The sequence below is a fragment of the Danio rerio genome, chromosome 6 (genome assembly GCF_049306965.1).
Source record: "Danio rerio strain Tuebingen ecotype United States chromosome 6, GRCz12tu, whole genome shotgun sequence".
NCBI classification, from domain to species: Eukaryota; Metazoa; Chordata; class Actinopteri; order Cypriniformes; family Danionidae; genus Danio; species Danio rerio.
This window is the reverse complement of record NC_133181.1, coordinates 439,462-455,000: the sequence shown is the minus strand read 5'-3', so window position 1 is coordinate 455,000 and position 15,539 is coordinate 439,462. Positions and strand designations below refer to the sequence as shown.

The following is a 15,539-nucleotide window of genomic DNA, read 5'->3' as shown; positions in this document are numbered from 1 at the left end:
TTCTTCAGTCAGAAAAAAAATCTTTGTGTACCATTGTGAGCTGTTCTGAATGAGTTTGTGGACGAGAGAGAGAGAGAGAGAGAGAAGCAGGGCTTTGTTTGAGCTCTGATGGAGCAGATATGGGAGATTTTCACTCACACAAACGAGATTCCTGTCTGAGAAATCCTGACGCAAAAGCTGGGAGAGAGCTGTTTTCTGTTGCTGTTAGATATTTAGTTTGTGATAATGTGACCCACAGCCATGTTGTGCACACTATTGAGGAGATGTCAGATAAAACAAGACGAGCTCTGTTGAGTTTTAAGATATCAGAGCTGCAGTGCAACACAAAGATCAACCCGAATCATCTGCGGCCTTCTGAGGAAACTTCTTTTTGCCAAATTTAGATATTCTAATCAATCCTTAAAAAAAAGCCATGATATGAGAATGCACTTCGAGGAGCTTCATGGAAAAATCAAGGCTGAAAGTCCTATATGAAGGGTAAATGTGTTTTAGGGGGACGAAAGGGATTTTTCATGAGCTATAAGTGGATTTTATTGTCATCTAAATCCAGAATGTTGGTGTTTTTCTCTCATGACACATGTGAAAAAATCCCTGGCTGAAATATCTAACAAACAACAGTCATGTGGTGATTTAATTGCCGTCCAAATCCACATCTCTGTGTGTCTATATAGGAGATCCGTCCTGTAAATCCCTCTTGCACCGTACAGTTGCACTTCAAGGTTATTTGCACTAATTTGTCTTAAAAATGGACATTTGCGTTAGTGAAGTGCTAGTAATCTAGTGTCCGTGAGTCCACTTATTATTGCCTATCCTATAAAGTTGTGTTTAATTGACGATGACTGCTGTCGATGCTGACCCAGTGTGAGTTCAGTTTGATTTGATTTAGGGTGAAACTCTTCAGGAATTTTCCATGCCATATTTGAGAATCTGAACTGTAGCATGTGATTGATCACAAGACATCTGCAGTTCCACATTTGTAGGATTCACCATCAGAAAGCAGGTTTTCCTTTACAGACGTCCCCATGAGAAACAATTGCTTTCCACCCTCACACAAATCTGATATATGCAAATTAACTCTGACATGCAAGTTCATATTTGGCCTTTTCATGTATGAAATAGAGCCAGACCTCTGCCAAAAGATAATATGGCGCTGTACAAGAGGCATCATTGTGGAAACAAATATTGCTCAGCTTTTATTTACATTTGAACAGAGCGTGTCAGTCAGAATCTGCCAGGGGTCTGAATACTTTACAGCTTGACTGTATATAATTTGCATATATTTCCATGTTTCAGATTTCTATAAGTTACATTCACCATGGCGTAAATGCTGAAATCATTGCTAACAGCAGCTGTTGTGAGCTCAGCATTGCTCATCAGGGTGGACTCAGATATGGAAAAGAGCCACACAGTGTTTCTTGGGTTTTAATGTCTTAAGTGAAAGCAGGAAACAGTTTCTATTATGAAATCCTGGGCTGGAAATTCCCTTCGCTCAGAGATCAGATCATGCGGGACGTGTGGGGAATTACATTTACAGCGCGAGAAATCCTGACAGCAGCCATTCTGTCTTCATCTGGGGGTGTTGAAGTCCACATCAGACCTGCATTAGTGTCTCCACCGCCTTCAGTTCCGCTTACTCTCAGTGAATTGTCAAACACTGAATTACGAATCCTCATTTCAGAGCTCTACTCAGGACCTTTAAGTTCCACATAAACTCCCACAGGCGTCTGATTACAGCAGTAGAACAGATCATTTCCACAGAACATGATCTCAGCTAAAAACAGATCTCCAGATATAGGAGGTATCTGTGTGAGGGGTTAAACTGCTGCCACTGAACCGTCACGCTGAATTATCTACGGCCCGCGGTTGAGGGTCATCAAATCATGCAAACAAACGATTACTCACTAGTGTGTGCTTTAAAGGGCGCTCGGCTGTGACGCCTCTGTGTGCCCTGCTCATGTCACTGTCTGCAGTCCTGCCATTCCTACATGTGTAAACAGCCTAAAGATAGAGACGGATCTTAGAGAGAGAGAGAGAGAGAGAGAGAGAGAGACAGGTGCTCGTGTGTTTGATGATCCGTTCTGCAGCTCGCTTCAGGCCTCTAGGATCGACCCTTCCTCTGCTGTGCGCTGTATGTTTGGGCTGCTGTGATTCATCGATCAATTTTTAGATTTTTGAATGCATTGCCAGTCCCTCTGGTATCAATTCTGAACTTTTGAACAGCAGATGTCGCTCTAGACTAGTTATTATAGGCTAGTGTTTAACAGCAGATGGCGCTCTAGGGCAATTTTTGGAACACAGATGGTCCTCTAGGCTAGTGATAGCGCTCTAGGCTTGTGTTTACCAGCAGATGGTGCTCGAGGGTAGTTTTGAACCGCAGACAACGATCTAGGCTTGTTTTTGACAGCAGATGGTGCTCTAGGGTAGTTTTAGCTGCATATACCATTCTTGGCTAATTTCGAACAGCAGATGGCGCTCTAGGCTAGATTCGAACAGCAGATGGCGCTCTAGGCTAATTTGGAACAGCAGATGGCGCTCTAGGCTAGTTTTATAACAGCAGATGGTGTTCTAGACTACTTTTGTAACAGCAGATTGTGTTCTAGGCTAGATTCGAACAGCAGATGGCGCTCTAGGCTAATTTCGAACAGCAGATGGCGCTCTAGGCTAATTTTATTACAGCAGATGGTGTGCTAGACTAGTTTTGTATCAGCAGATGGTGCTTTAGGCTAGATTCGAACAGCAGATGGCGCTCTAGACTAATTTTGAACAGCAGATGGCGCTCTAGACTAGTTTCGAACAGCAGATGGAGCTCTAGGCTAGTTTTATAACAGCAGATGGTGTTCTAGGCTAGTTTTGAACAGCAAATGATGCTCTAGACAAATTTTGAACAGCAGATGGTGCTCTAGGCTAGATTTATAACAGCAGATGGCGCTCTAGGCCAGTTTTATAACAGCAGATGGTGCTCTAGGCTAGATTTGAACAGCACATGGCGCTCTATGCTTGTTTTATTACAGCAGATGGCGCTCTTGATTAGTTTTAGAACAACAAACGATTCTCTAGGCTAGTTTTGAGCGGCAGATGGTGCCCTAGGCTATTTTTTAGGCTAGTTTTTAACGTCAGACTGCAGTTAATGCTAGTTTTAACAGTTAAATGCATTCACGTTAACATTTTCATTATTAAATCATTAAGTTTATTAATGATTGTTCTATGTTTAAGTGTTATAATTGGGAGATTATACTTTTTAGCATACAGCACCATCTGGTGGTAAAAAGTTCAAGTTCAATCAGTTCAAGAGAGAATTGCAATGCATATAGAAAATTTAATCAGAATCATTTCTCGATTCACAATGCATTGATTTATCATGTCAGCCCTAGTAGATGCACTCGAGATGGAATCGCATGTCTCCGATCTGTGTGTTTGAATCAACTCACATCTGCATATCGAGCAGTTTACATGAGCAGAAATATCTCTTTATTAACCGCCTTATGAATGACCTCATGACTTGACCTCCTATTTTGCAGGCAAGAGAGCCAAACTCATATCTGGACAACCACTGTGCCATTGTTTTACAAGAACATTTGATGTGATTTATCCAGCTCTGGATTTGTGTCACAGCAGTCGCTCTGATGGGATTGTGTGTTGAGTGTTTAGCGCACGGTTACTATAGTAACATTTAGTAAATATTGTAGTGTTTTTGAACCATACTGTAGTAAAGCACTGTTGTGGTGATTCTATAGTTGCTATAGGAACACAACAACCATTGCGATGGATCTGTTGTGGTGATTCTATAGTTGCTATAGTAACAACAACTACAGCAATTGATCTGTTGTGGTGATTCTAGAGTTGCTATAGTAACAGAACAACTATAATAATATAAACAAATGTCACAATACTGTAGATTTCCACAACTATAGGGTATATTATACCACAATACACCACAGTTTACTGCAGTAAAAATGTAGGTATCCTACAGTATTTATTACAGTTTATCAGTCCACTGTAGTATTGATTTGTTAACACACAGAGTTGTAAATACTATTATAAAAACAGTACAATACACTTTACTATAGTACAGTTGAAAAACACTGCAGTACTTACTGTACATGACTATAGTACAGCGTGAATGATGATGCTTCAGATGATAAATCTCTCTCTCTCTGTCCACAAACGTTCACTGTTTTGCAGTTCTTATTGTCATTTTTGTTTTGTGTTGTTTGCTGTTGTAAATGTTGTTGTTGTTTACATTATTTATCTAATTTATTACTATCCTGTTTCTGTGTAGAAAAGGGAAGACCGATCTGTCAAAGGAGAGAGATGCTGTTCTTATCTGACTCTGTGTGAAACATCTCTCTCTTTCTTCATTCTCATCCCTCCATCCCGTCCTCTCGCTCCATATCATTCATCCTAAACATGATGGGGATGGTTAGAACTGTTCATTATTTACGCTAGTATGCAAACACACATGCTGTAGTACTGTTGAACCTCAAGGGGGCGATAGAGCATCCTTCATTAAAATACTGACTAAAGCCACAATGAAAAGCTTCTTCAGTATTGTGACACTGTGGAAATGTGGAGGCGGGGACTTGATTTAATTCAAGTTGTTGATTGGATGCTGAGATATTGGCCTGTATGCAAATAAGCATCAGATTGGTGGGTGGAGTTAAAGAGCGCTAGATGATTGGAGAGCAACAGTGGGCACAAAAGTGACGTGAGCCAATCAGGTAATACTCTCACATATATCTTGGCCCCGCCCATCAACTTTAAAGCATTATAAGGTGAAACACACAACATATGCGATCTGGAATACACTACACATTATTTTTGATGCACTATACATCATAGACTTTATAAAAATGGACACGCATGACAAATGAAAACATAAATAATAAATAAACGTGCATTACAGTGTATTGCAGTCTTCACTGAACACTCTAAAGCTGTTGCTCCATCATGACTGAATGAAGAAACTGACCCCAGATCAAGTGTGTTTACAATAATCTCTGACGTGTGTGTGTTTGCATACTTGTGTAGATTTTGACTTGGGCTTTTGTATATTTGTTTTGTGGGTCACCCGCAGCTCACGGGCCGTTTGTGATCAGCAGATGGACACACAGGTTTAATAGTAGCGCTGACATATGGACACTGAATGTCATGTGAGCTTAAATGCATACAGATGATTGAAGCCTTCTGGGTGTCATTATCAGCTTTATCTTGTGTTTGAAGATGAGATGATGTGTGTTCAAGTGAGTCAAACACCACTCAGGACACACACACACACACACACACACACACACAAATGTCTGTTTTTCTCTCCTTGTGGGCTCTTCTCTTGGCTTTAATGATGTTTGTGGATTTTTACATTTTATAAATGCTTTATTGTGTCTGATTTATAGGTTTGTTTTCTCAATTGAAGTCTTTACAAGTCACCTTGAAGTCCCCACTAGGATATAAAAACATGACCACGCACACAAACACACTTTTCAGGAAATAATAGTGAGCATCCTGTGATTGTCCGGCCTTGATCCGAGTCCTCCAGTGTGGTGGAACTGTTCATCATATCTGCACTGCGTCTCTTCACAGCGTAACTTATTCTGTAGGTTCTGCTTTTACTATATTAAAGGATTGTTTTCTGTCGTTATATTTTCTGCTGATGTTTAATGTTTCTTCTCATCATGACATGTAACCGTGTACGAGATCACTATTATTGATGCACTGTATGGGGTTCTGTTCATAATCAAACCAGTTTTAGCCCTCCTGTCATCTGACATTTAATGTGCCGCGGAAAATTCACCTTTATTCTCTCCTCCAATCACATTCATTCTCCTCTCACACTCCTCCAATCACATTCATTCTGCTCTCACACTCCTCCAATCAAATCTATTCTCCCCTCACACTCCTCCAATCACATTCATTCTGCTCTCACACTCCTCCAATCACGTTCATTCTGCTCTCACACTCCTCCAATCAAATCTATTCTCCCCTCACACTCCTCCAATCACGTTCATTCTCCTCTCACACTCCTTCAATCATGTTCATTCTCCTCTCACACTCCTCCAATCACATTCATTCTCCTCTCACACTTCTCCAATCACATTCATTTTCCTCTCACACTCATCCAATCACGTCCATTCTCCTCTCACACTCCTCCAATCACATTCATTTTCCCCTCACACTCATCCAATCACGTCCATTCTCTTCTCACACTCCTCCAATACCGTCCATTCTCCTTTCTCTGTCCTCCAATCACATCCATTCTCCTCACTCTCTCCTCCAATCTCGTTTGTGTGTGTGTGTGTGTGTGTGTGTGTGTGTGTGTGTGTGTGTGTGTGTGTGTGTGCAGGAGAGTTGGTCATGCTGAATCTGCAGTCAGATGAACAGAGTGTCAACGGGAAAAGGATGAGAGTGTGTGAGAAGACGAGCGTATTTCTCTCCTGCACTGCTATGAAGGAGTGTGTGTACATTAAATGAGTTTATACGATCCTTTTTGTTTTGTGTATATGAATGGCTATATGTTAACCTAAATTACAGATAACAAATTCTATGACAAAAACTATAATAAATTAATTTAAAAACCTCTTTGTGTATTTCTACTTGCCTTCCTCCAGGTTAAACTAGACTACAGTAAAATCAGAGACAGCCGTGAGTGTTTTACTGTGGTAAATTCACACATATGGGTCAGAGATTCATTTCTGAGCATCACAATTTTGTAGTTTAATGCAGCCTTAATCTTAAATATTTGATTTAGTGGGTTAGTATATTATAATCTTTAACATAACATCACAATATTTAAAATGTTAGGGTGATATGGAATTGTGCAGTCAAAAAACATGGTTACTACAAGTTTAACCTTGGCATTTGTGCTGAAACTGGATATACAAATTGAAGTTGAGTCAAAGCAAAGCATGCTCACTACTCTTGTACTAGGCTTAGGTAAAGTATGGTTTACTTGTATTGTACCATGGTCTGTCTAGTTTAACCATGCTATTTGTAGTATACAGTTGCACTGAGTACAATAGTTTTAATACATAAAAAAACATGGTTAATGTGTGCTATACCGTGATCTAACTGCAGGAACACTAGTTTAACCATGGTATTTGTAGTAAAAACAGTGAATTGTATTCAATGCACCCGAAAAAACACGTGTCGCCTACTACGGTTTTACTATCTAAAAAGCATGGGTAATTTGTGTTATCCCATGGTTTTATTACAGTGACACTAGTTTAACCATGGTATTTGTACTGAAGCTTTGGTTATATAAATGGTAGTGTGGTTATTACAGTTGTAATGTTTATTTAGAACCATCGTTCATTTGTGAAGGGTCTCTTCAAGCCTTTATTAGTGACATCAGTGCACACTAGAGGGCGGTATGTGCTCATTACTTCAACTGAACACCAAACTCCACAGAGCACCAGCAAAACACACAGCAGATGCTGGAGGTCAGTCGCTCGTGTTTCTCCATCAGACTTTACTCACCGTTGTGTTGAGTGAGCAGTTGTTTCTGGTGTTGTTAGTCTTGTTTCTGCCCACATTCAGTCTGGACTGTGAAGCGCTGTTTGTTGTGAAGTGTGTGTGTGATTTGGCCAGAGTGTGCTTTCAGCAGGCAATACAGCATGATGCTGTTGTTTTCAGTGGACACCCGAACACAAACACCTCTCAGCAGATTTATATCTCTCTCGTGACAAATATACTGATTGTGTTTGTTTTTGGAACCATACTGTGTATATCATCTGCTGTGGTAATTCATCAGTTACTATGGTAACACGACAACTGTAGTAGCCTAATTGATCTGTTGTGGTGATTCTACAGTTGCTATCGTAACATGACAACTAAAGTAATTGATTTGTTGTGATTGTGTAGTTGCTTTGGTAACATTGATACGTTGGGCTGATTCTATAGTTACCATGGTAACACGACAACTATAGTAACTGATCTGTTGTGATTCTGTAGTTGCTATGGTAACATTGATATGTTGTGGTGATTCTATAGATACTATGGTAACACGACAACTTTAGTAATTGATTTGTTGTGGTCATTTTTTAGTTCCTATGGTAAAACGACAACTATAATGATTAATCTGTTGTGGTCATTTAATAGTTGCTATGGTAACATGACAACTAAAGTAACTGATCTGTTGTGATTCTGTAGTTGCTATGGTAACATGACAACTATAGTAACTGATCTGTTTTGGTGATTCTATAGTTCCTATAGTAACACAACAACTATACTACTTGATTTGTTGTGGTCATTTAATAGTTGCTATGGTAACACGACAACTATAGTAATTGATCTGTTATGATTCTGTCGTTGCTATGGTAACATTGATATATTGGGGTGATTTTGTAGTTGCTATAGTAACACAACTATACTTTTTATAAGCCCCGCCCTCCTTAGTTATTGTTTTGTTGCATGTTTCAGTTTTATCGTCACGTTATTATTAGAATTTTGGTGTTTTTTAAGTAAAATTGTAGGGTTTGATATTCTTGCCATCATGATATGCATATGTCTCATTTAAAGGTTTATTTTAGGGCTCATAAATATTGAGACGACAGACTGAAGCACTGTAAATCAACACACCTGAGCAGTTCAGTATTTACTTGCTGAATTTAATAGAAACCATATAAACATACACAGGTAACAGAGACATGCTGGCTTTCCTCTGCTGAAGTGCACGCGTGTGTGTGTGTGTGTGTGTGTGTGTGTGTGTGTGTGTGTGTGTCAATGTACAGATTAGCGCCACTTCATACAAACAACATCTGACAACAACTGTAAATGTCATTTTCAGGCACCTTTAGTGAAGATTAAAGAAATTCAGACACACTCCAGACTTTATTTCCCTGAAAGCGAATCACAGATCCACAGAGAATTCAGTAAAGCTGGACACTGATCAGAGTAAACTCTGGGTTTTAGTAAATGTAACTCAAAAATACTTTGTTTTGCCCTGCAATGTAAACTGCACACACTCCACAGCAGCCAAACACACGCATACGCATACACACACACACACACACACACACACACACAAAGACAAGCCCATGTACAAATGCAAACACACACACACACACACACACACACACACACAAAGAACATGCATACAATGAACACACAAAGACACACAGACACAGTGAAAACACACAACACACACACACACACACACAAATGCATTGAAAATGCACACACTTATATAATAATATAACACACACAATGAACACACAAAGACAAACATGCGTACAAGCAAATACTCTACACACAATAAACACACACATAGACACACATATATACAACAGATGTACACACACATCAGACACACAAACCCACATCAGAATACACACAAACACATCGAACATACACACAATGTACGCACAGTGAATACACAGAAACTAAAAACATGCACACTCATATATATATATATACACACTGAACATACACACACTTAAAATAACACACATAAAACAGATACACACTGAATTATAACAACACATCATACACACACACACACACACACATAATCTAAACAACACAACACAGTGAACACACACAGGATTAAAACAACAAAGTGAACACACACAAAAGGAAAACAACACCACACACAATGCACACACACACACACACACACTCACACACACATTTGCCAGTGGCGGTCCCTCCTCTAATCTCTCAGCTCTTCAGCCTTTGGGAGCCACCAGGTGTCCGTTGAATGTGACGTAGACATCGCTGTGGTCGCTATAGATGGCGTTGTCGCGCTGTCGTTTGTAGAGCCGCACCCAGACGGTGTCGTGGGTCTCCAGCGGCAGCATGATGCTCTGGCTCTGCATGATGGAGCGCTCGCTGGGCTGCGCGTACAGGATCACCTGCGGCCGCTCGTTCTGCATCACGTGCAGGTACGTCTCCTTCAGGTTCCAGGTGTGGATGTTCAGGTTGAAAAAGTAGACGCCGGGAACCACGCAGTAGAACTTGCCTATGATGGAGGAAAACAACACAGTTCACTGTACGTTCAGTCATTTAGCAGATGCTCAACAGAACAGCCGGCACACAGTTGAGGAGGCATTCAGAGACACACACACACACACACACACACACACACAGGTGCTGGTACATTGCACAATGAGGTCTTGCCTTTGAACATGTTGAAGTGTTCCCCTAGATTGACGAACACCGTGTCGAAGATCAGCGTCTGGTAGTAATCTGCGCTGTGCAGAGCTTTGCGGCGGCCCACCGAGAAGGACGACTGCTGGACTTTGCAGGGGTCTCCAGGGGCTCCGGGGCCTCCTTTACTGCCTTTGGGCCCTGTAACACCTCTGAATCCCGGGGATCCGTCCTGTCCGGATTTACCAGGGGTCCCTCGGTCACCACGATCTCCTTTATCACCTGTTGATCGATCAATTAACCAATGAACAAACCAAACAATCAATCAACAAACCAATGAATCAATCAATCAATCTGTCAATAAACCAACCAAATAATCAATCAGTCAACAAACTGACCCATCAACCCATCAATCAACCAACCAATCTATCCGTCAGTCAATCAACAACCAATCAACAACCAATCAATCAGCCAACCAATCAAGTAATCAACCAATCGACAAATCAAACAATCAATCAGCCGACCAATGAATAACTAACCAGTCTATCTATCAATCAAACAACCAATCAATTAAAACAATCAATCAATCAACAAACCAGACAATTAACCAACCAATGAATCAATGAACCAATCAATCTGTCAATCAACCAACCAACCAATTGATCAATCAGTTAACCAACCAAACCATCAATTGATTAACCTATCAATCAACAAACTAATCTATCAATCAATCAGTCAGTCAACCAACCAACCAGCTGATCAATCAGTCAACCAACCAACCCATCAATTGATCAACCTATCAATCAATTAACCAACCAATTCATCAGTCAATCAACCAAACAATCAATCAATCAACAAACCAAACAATCAATCAAGCAACCAATGAATTAATCAACAAATCAATCTGTCAATCAACCAACCAACCAACAAATCAATCTATCAATCAATCAGTCAATCAACCAATCAATTGATCTATCAGTCAACCAATCAACATATCAGCTAATCAGTCAACCAATCAATCAGCCAACCAACCAATTGATTGATCAACCAAGCAAAAAATTTATCAACCAATCAACCAACCAATCAATTGATCAACAAACAATCCACCAACTATCAAGTTAATCAACCAGCCAATCAATCCATTAACTGATCAAGCAACCAAACAAATCAATTGATCACCCAGTCAGTCAATTAACCAAACAATCAATGAAGTTAATACATGACATTTAGCAGAAGAGTCTGTCTGAAGCAATGTACAGTTGAGCAGGCATTCAGCGATTCAACACCAAGAGGCAAAACATGTTGCAGTGCATGTTCACAAAATCAACTCAGCCTCATCTCGTGTCCGTGTTATTGACACACCGCCTCCGCAACGTGATCTTATTTCTCACTTCATTTACAATGTTAGGGCAAATCTTTGATTAAAAATGTATAAATATAAAATATTAAACAGCTTTAGTATAAAAATAGTTCATAAATAATAAATAAATTATATAAATAGTATAAATGCATTGATTGATTTTATGATGGACTCAAACACCCTGCTGTCACTGGAGGTTAATGGGAAAAACAGTGACACCTGCTGGCCAAAACTTCCCTGCAGCAATCACTGTACATTTAACATGTTTGCATTAAATTCAATATTTACATCCAATCAGAGATTAAGTGCACTCGTTAGTGAACACTAATGCTAGTATACACAGCGTTGTCATCCAAACCCATATTACTTCACCAACTGATCAAAACATGATGTTTACTGCTGAACACTTTTACAAACACACTTCACATCTGCGTCATGGACTGAAACTGAATGAGTTTTAGAGTATTCACTTGCAGATTAAACTGCTCAACTCCTTAGCACTAGTCAAATTACCCCTCATACAGGAAATAAACAGACGTCACGTGACTTCACAGTGACCAATAGCCAGTCTTGTGGCCAGTTTCAGGAATCTGTCTGCTTTTGACCACAGCAATTTGTGTCCACTGTGTGTGAACCAGAGAACAAGTAAACAGAAGCTGCTCTTCATCTGAGGAAGACTGAGAGCAAAACCAACACTGAGACTCACTGCAGATATATGAAGTCAGCTTTATTCACACTCAATTTAATATTTTTTGTCTCCAACACATCTCTAATCATGACAGTGTGAATAACTCATCTCTAATAGCTGATGTGTTTCCTCTTCATCATGATGACAGCACATAATATTCTTCAAGACACTAGTGTTCAGCTTACAGTGACATGTAAAGGCTTCACTAGGGTAATTAGGGTAAAGTTAGGGTAATTAGGCAAGTCATTGTATAACAGTGGTTTATTCTGGAGACAATCCAACACTAATATTGCTGAAGGAGTGAATAATATTGAGCTTAACATGACTTTAACACTATTAATCACTGCTTTTATTCTAGCACAAATAAAACAAATAAGACTTTCTCCAGAAGAACCGATATTAGAGGAAACACTGTGAACAACTGCTGAATCTGAGAAACATCATGGGGGAGAATCATTTATCTTTTTGAGATGTTTTTTTTAAAGCCGTCATTCTTAAAGCGCACAGTATTATGACTACATTTCATACAAGTCTTGCCTTTAAGTATGGTCATGTTAATGATTGTCCGGATCTCTGGCATCTGATTGGCTGCAGAGTGGGAGGAGGCAGGGCTTAAGGGCGGGTCTAGGTGATCGCAGCACCTGCGGCAGTATTTGGGCGTAGGCCTGGAGGGGGAGGAGCCAGACCCCTCAGGGGGGAGGAGCAACAGCAGAAGCACAGCCCACATCACAACACCTGTAGAAGAAGAGCAGAGGTCAGAGCCGTTTCAGCTTCTAGATATATCATCATAAAGTCAGAAACATGTCAAGATCATCAACCGTTTGTTACTCTAGGACACTCATTCATTCATTTTCCTTCATCTTAGTGCTTTTTCATCAGGAGTCGCCACAGTGGAATGAACCGCCAACTATTCCAGCACATGTTTTACACAGTGGATGCCCTTCCAGCCGCAACCCAACACACTTATTCACACACACACTCATACACTACAGCCAGTGTAGTTGATCAGTTCCCCTATAGCGCATGTGTTTGGACTGTGGGGGAAACCGGAGCACCCGGAGGAAACCCACGCTCAATATAAATCCCTTAATATGCCTGTTTAGCAATATAACCTTGTGTACTTACTCAGCATGTTCAAAACTTTCATCTTTTTAGACAGTGTCATTTTCTTTTGGCTCTTCATTTTCCTTCATCTTAATTCCTGATTTATCAGAGCTTGCCACAGCGGAATGAACCGCCAACTACACAGCACCTGCTACACCTTTATAAACTCTCAGTCTCGGCAGAAATGATCTGAACATCTGTAAATATAATTATAGCACAGATCTAATCGTTCTTAAAAGTTAAAACTTCCTGTCGTATTAAAGCCACGCGTGAGAAATCATGTTCCCATCATGCAACAGGAGGTGAAGTGTGTGTGTGTGTCCCACTGATGATGATGATGACTGTAGAAGAAGATTAAACAGTCTTAAAAATAAATATATGACATCATCCATCAGCCCATCCATCTATTCGTCCATCCATCCAATTAATTCTGATGGTGTTGTTCTATCTATCTATCTATCTATCTATCTATCTATCTATCTATCTATCTATCTATCTATCTATCTATCTATCTATCTATCTATCTATCTATCTATCTATCTATCTATCTATCTATCTATCCATCCATCCATCTATCTATCTATCCGTCTATCCGTCAATCCATCCATCCTTCTGTCTGTCTCTTTCTGTCTTTCTTTTATTCTATCCATCCATCCATCCGTCCATGTGTCCTTCCATCATTGCCTCTCTCTGCTCTTCAGTGTGATCTCATCATCTCCTAACATCATGTTTCTTCTACCCAGCATGGCTCTGTCTTTGACATTAATAATCTTCTTCTCAGTCATCATCACTGTTGAAGAGCAGCGTTAAACAGCAGAGAACATGACTGATTCATTGAGCTGCTCTGTGTGTTCGCCTTATGAAAACCAGATGAGGAGAGAGAGAGAGAGAGAGAGAGAGAGAGAGAGAGAGAGAGAGAGCCACGTCCTCACTAAATGATCAATCTCAGTAAAATATGCTCAGACTGAACTCTTTCCAGAGAAACGGCATGAAAACCTGCTGGAACGCTGACTCTGGAGAGCCTCAGAGCAGATGTAGACACAGAAAACAGAAGATGGAAATGCAGAAACTCACCGCTGCGTCCTCGAGCACCTTCAGCGACTTTCTCTCTGTGTGTGTGTGTGTGTGTGTGTCTGACATTAGGAGGAGTTTCTTCAGGAAACACACTCATCTCTGCCGTCTGTTCTGCTCTGTTGTGTTAAACTGATGCTGTCGGCAGGAATCGGCATGTTGGATCTGCAGGTACACGCACTGATCATGGATTATATGTAATCTGGATTACACAATCAGAGTGGAAAAGTCAAGCACTCAGAATCAGACTACAGTTGCTTTATTATGGATTGCAGGATTATATTGTTATTTACACAATGGAAAAATGTGTGCATTCACTGATTCTTCTCCTTTATCTTTTTTTAATATAATAAACTTGTAATTGTGATATTAGTAATGAGTTTAAAGCACCAGTAATCTGCTGTCAGTCAGTTTATTATGATGTTACTGGGCGCGCTCTGTGTGGTAAATGTGAGTAGCTGTATTAGAAACAGCACATGGCACTGGAGTAAACAGACTGAATGAGAGATGCCATGCTGAGGAAATCTGCCAAGATCACACTGAAGACAGAGAAACAGCAGAGACGGACTCTCAGACCCACACAAACACTGTTCTGGACATCAGCGAGCACACACACACACACACACACACACACACACACACACATATATTCAGAAAAGATTATTAATAGAGTTTTCATTTATCCATCCATCCATCCATCCATCCATCCATCCATCTATCCATCCATCCATCCATCCATCTATCCATCTATCTATCTATCTATCTATCTATCTATCTATCTATCTATCTATCTATCTATCTATCTATCTATCTATCTATCTATCTATCTATCATCTATATTTCTGTCTGTCTGTTTTACATCTATCCATCCAGCCATCCATTTATTTGTCCATGCATCCTTTCATCCATCTAACCATTCATCTGTCCGTATTTCTTTCTTTCTTTCTTTCTTTCTTTCTTTCATTTCAGCTGTCTTCTAGTCATATTCATGCAAGATAAGTTTAAAGATGTTCTTAAAACAGTTGCTCATGCATAATCCATGCATTTTATTGTATTTTTTCTTTCTATTTTTTCAGTTATTTATTTTGCTATTAAGTAAAAACTTTTGATTTTTGACATTATTCCTGAAAACAAAACACAAAACCCTTAAATAAGAAGCAAGACGCATGCATGAGCTCTTTAAAGATGATCTGACTCTGTGAGTTTTACAGATGCCCGCAATGCAGATTTTGCTAT

At 39.9% G+C, this 15,539-nt stretch overlaps 2 protein-coding genes across 2 annotated transcripts in view; one reads left to right on the top strand and one right to left on the bottom strand.

Moving 5' to 3' along the window:
* The window catches only part of mgat3b (beta-1,4-mannosyl-glycoprotein 4-beta-N-acetylglucosaminyltransferase b), a 23,801-nt gene extending 17,230 nt beyond the window's left edge, over positions 1-6,571 (top strand). Inside the window, exon 3 of the mRNA XM_073953475.1 lies at positions 1-6,571. This exon is cut by the window's left edge and continues 1,793 nt beyond it. The gene's annotated coding sequence lies outside the window, so the exon portion shown is untranslated.
* A 2,012-nt stretch (positions 6,572-8,583) lies between these two features.
* On the bottom strand, positions 8,584-14,491 carry c1qtnf6b (C1q and TNF related 6b). The gene is made up of 4 exons (XM_694361.11): positions 14,307-14,491; positions 12,666-12,863; positions 10,111-10,362; positions 8,584-9,952 (listed from the first exon to the last, which is right to left on the bottom strand). Exons 1-4 carry the CDS (start codon positions 14,401-14,403, stop codon positions 9,660-9,662), a joined length of 840 nt encoding a protein of 279 aa, XP_699453.5. The 5' UTR covers positions 14,404-14,491; the 3' UTR covers positions 8,584-9,659.
* Between the last annotated feature and the right edge of the window lie 1,048 nt (positions 14,492-15,539).

What these genes read in the sequence shown, in the direction of transcription:
- c1qtnf6b (XM_694361.11), bottom strand. Translation starts at nt 14,403, where the DNA reads ATGAGTGTGTTTCCTGAAGAAACTCCTCCTAATGTCAGACACACACAC. An exon ending in AGGTGCTCGAGGACGCAGCG is followed by an intron (nt 12,864 to 14,306) that starts GTGAGTTTCTGC and finishes CTTCTTCTACAG; the next exon opens with GTGTTGTGATGTGGGCTGTG. An exon ending in ACACTTCAACATGTTCAAAG is followed by an intron (nt 9,953 to 10,110) that starts GCAAGACCTCAT and finishes CCTCCATCATAG; the next exon opens with GCAAGTTCTACTGCGTGGTT.